General features: G+C 40.4%; 1 protein-coding gene across 1 annotated transcript; it reads left to right on the forward strand.

The window, feature by feature from the left end:
* Positions 1 to 439: 439 nt before the first annotated feature.
* SARC_16574 (hypothetical protein) lies at positions 440 to 604 on the forward strand (the record flags this gene model as incomplete). The annotated part of the gene is made up of 1 exon (XM_014289320.1): positions 440 to 604. A coding segment is annotated over one exon (165 nt), but the record flags the coding sequence as incomplete, so codon positions are not given.
* Between the last annotated feature and the right edge of the window lie 634 nt (positions 605 to 1,238).

Below are 1,238 nucleotides of genomic sequence, written 5' to 3' on the forward strand. Positions count from 1 at the left end.
ATTTATCTATAGATGTATATTGATATATATATTCAAAATGAATCGGATTGTTTAAAAATGTTAATTCTTACTTAAAAATATACTCATGCATATCTATATGCGTTTGGGTTTTGTTTCTCGGTATCACAATCGCACTATACCCTTTAAGTATACCAATCTTTCTCAATTCTGATTTGTTTTTTTTTGGAATCACTAGTTGGGTCGCCGATTCTGTGACATAAAAAGTGATGACGGCACAGTGCGAATTGATGAGAATCCATGGACAGTGCGCACAGAGATATCTCGCATCACAGAGATGAACACGTCTCTGCTCTACGTCGATGTCGTGGCTGAGAAGGTGTGTGTTTATGAACGGTCATATATATATATATATTTATATGTATAAAATACTACCTTTATTGTTTATGTATTCACAAGTTATTTCTATTGCACCACACAGCGTATGAACATTACAGTCACACACAACATGTTGGAAACATGGTACCGTGTCAGTGCGTCGTTAGAGGATGACTACAAGCTGACACTCATGGGCGAGATGAATATAAAAAAGGATGCTACGCGCCAATCCCCCGTGCGACTGGTCAACAATACCGGGTGCACGTAAGTCCTAAACTTGGTTAAAATGCTATACATACCTTTTTGAAATGCTTTGTATACCTGGTTGATACTTGAAATGCTATGTTTACCTGGTTGCTGATTGAAATGCTATGAAAACCTGGTTTTAGTGCTGTGATAGCCTAGTTTCGATTGTGGTTATGATCAGGGTACACATAGAAAAGTCAAGTAGGATGCCACGCGGGAATCACCCGTACGACTGGTCAGCAATACCGGATGTACGCTAGTCGTAAACCTGGTTGATTCGCTGTGGTTGAAATACTGTGTAAACCTAGTTGAGCTGTTGCGTAAACCAGGCTGTAATCGCGCGTGTTATGTCAGACTACCTATATAGAAGATAGAAGAAGTCAAGTTTGATGCCACACGACAATCCTCGAGCGCTTGGCCACCATTGTGGAGTGTGTTTGAGTTGTAAACCTGGTTGCAATGTTGGATAAAGTTGGTTTTACTGGTGCGTATAGCTAGTTATGTGAACTGTATATTTCTCTTGCGCTTTGGGCTCAATCCCAACTAGTATTCATCTGTAGCATGTGCCGTCCAAACCTCTGCCATGTCACTGGATGGTATTGACGTGGTGTCAACAATGTGTCAACCGCTCACTCTCAACAGTATATGTGTAAAGA

Source organism: Sphaeroforma arctica (genome assembly GCF_001186125.1).
Source record: "Sphaeroforma arctica JP610 unplaced genomic scaffold supercont1.8410, whole genome shotgun sequence".
Lineage (NCBI taxonomy): Eukaryota > Ichthyosporea > Ichthyophonida > Sphaeroforma > Sphaeroforma arctica.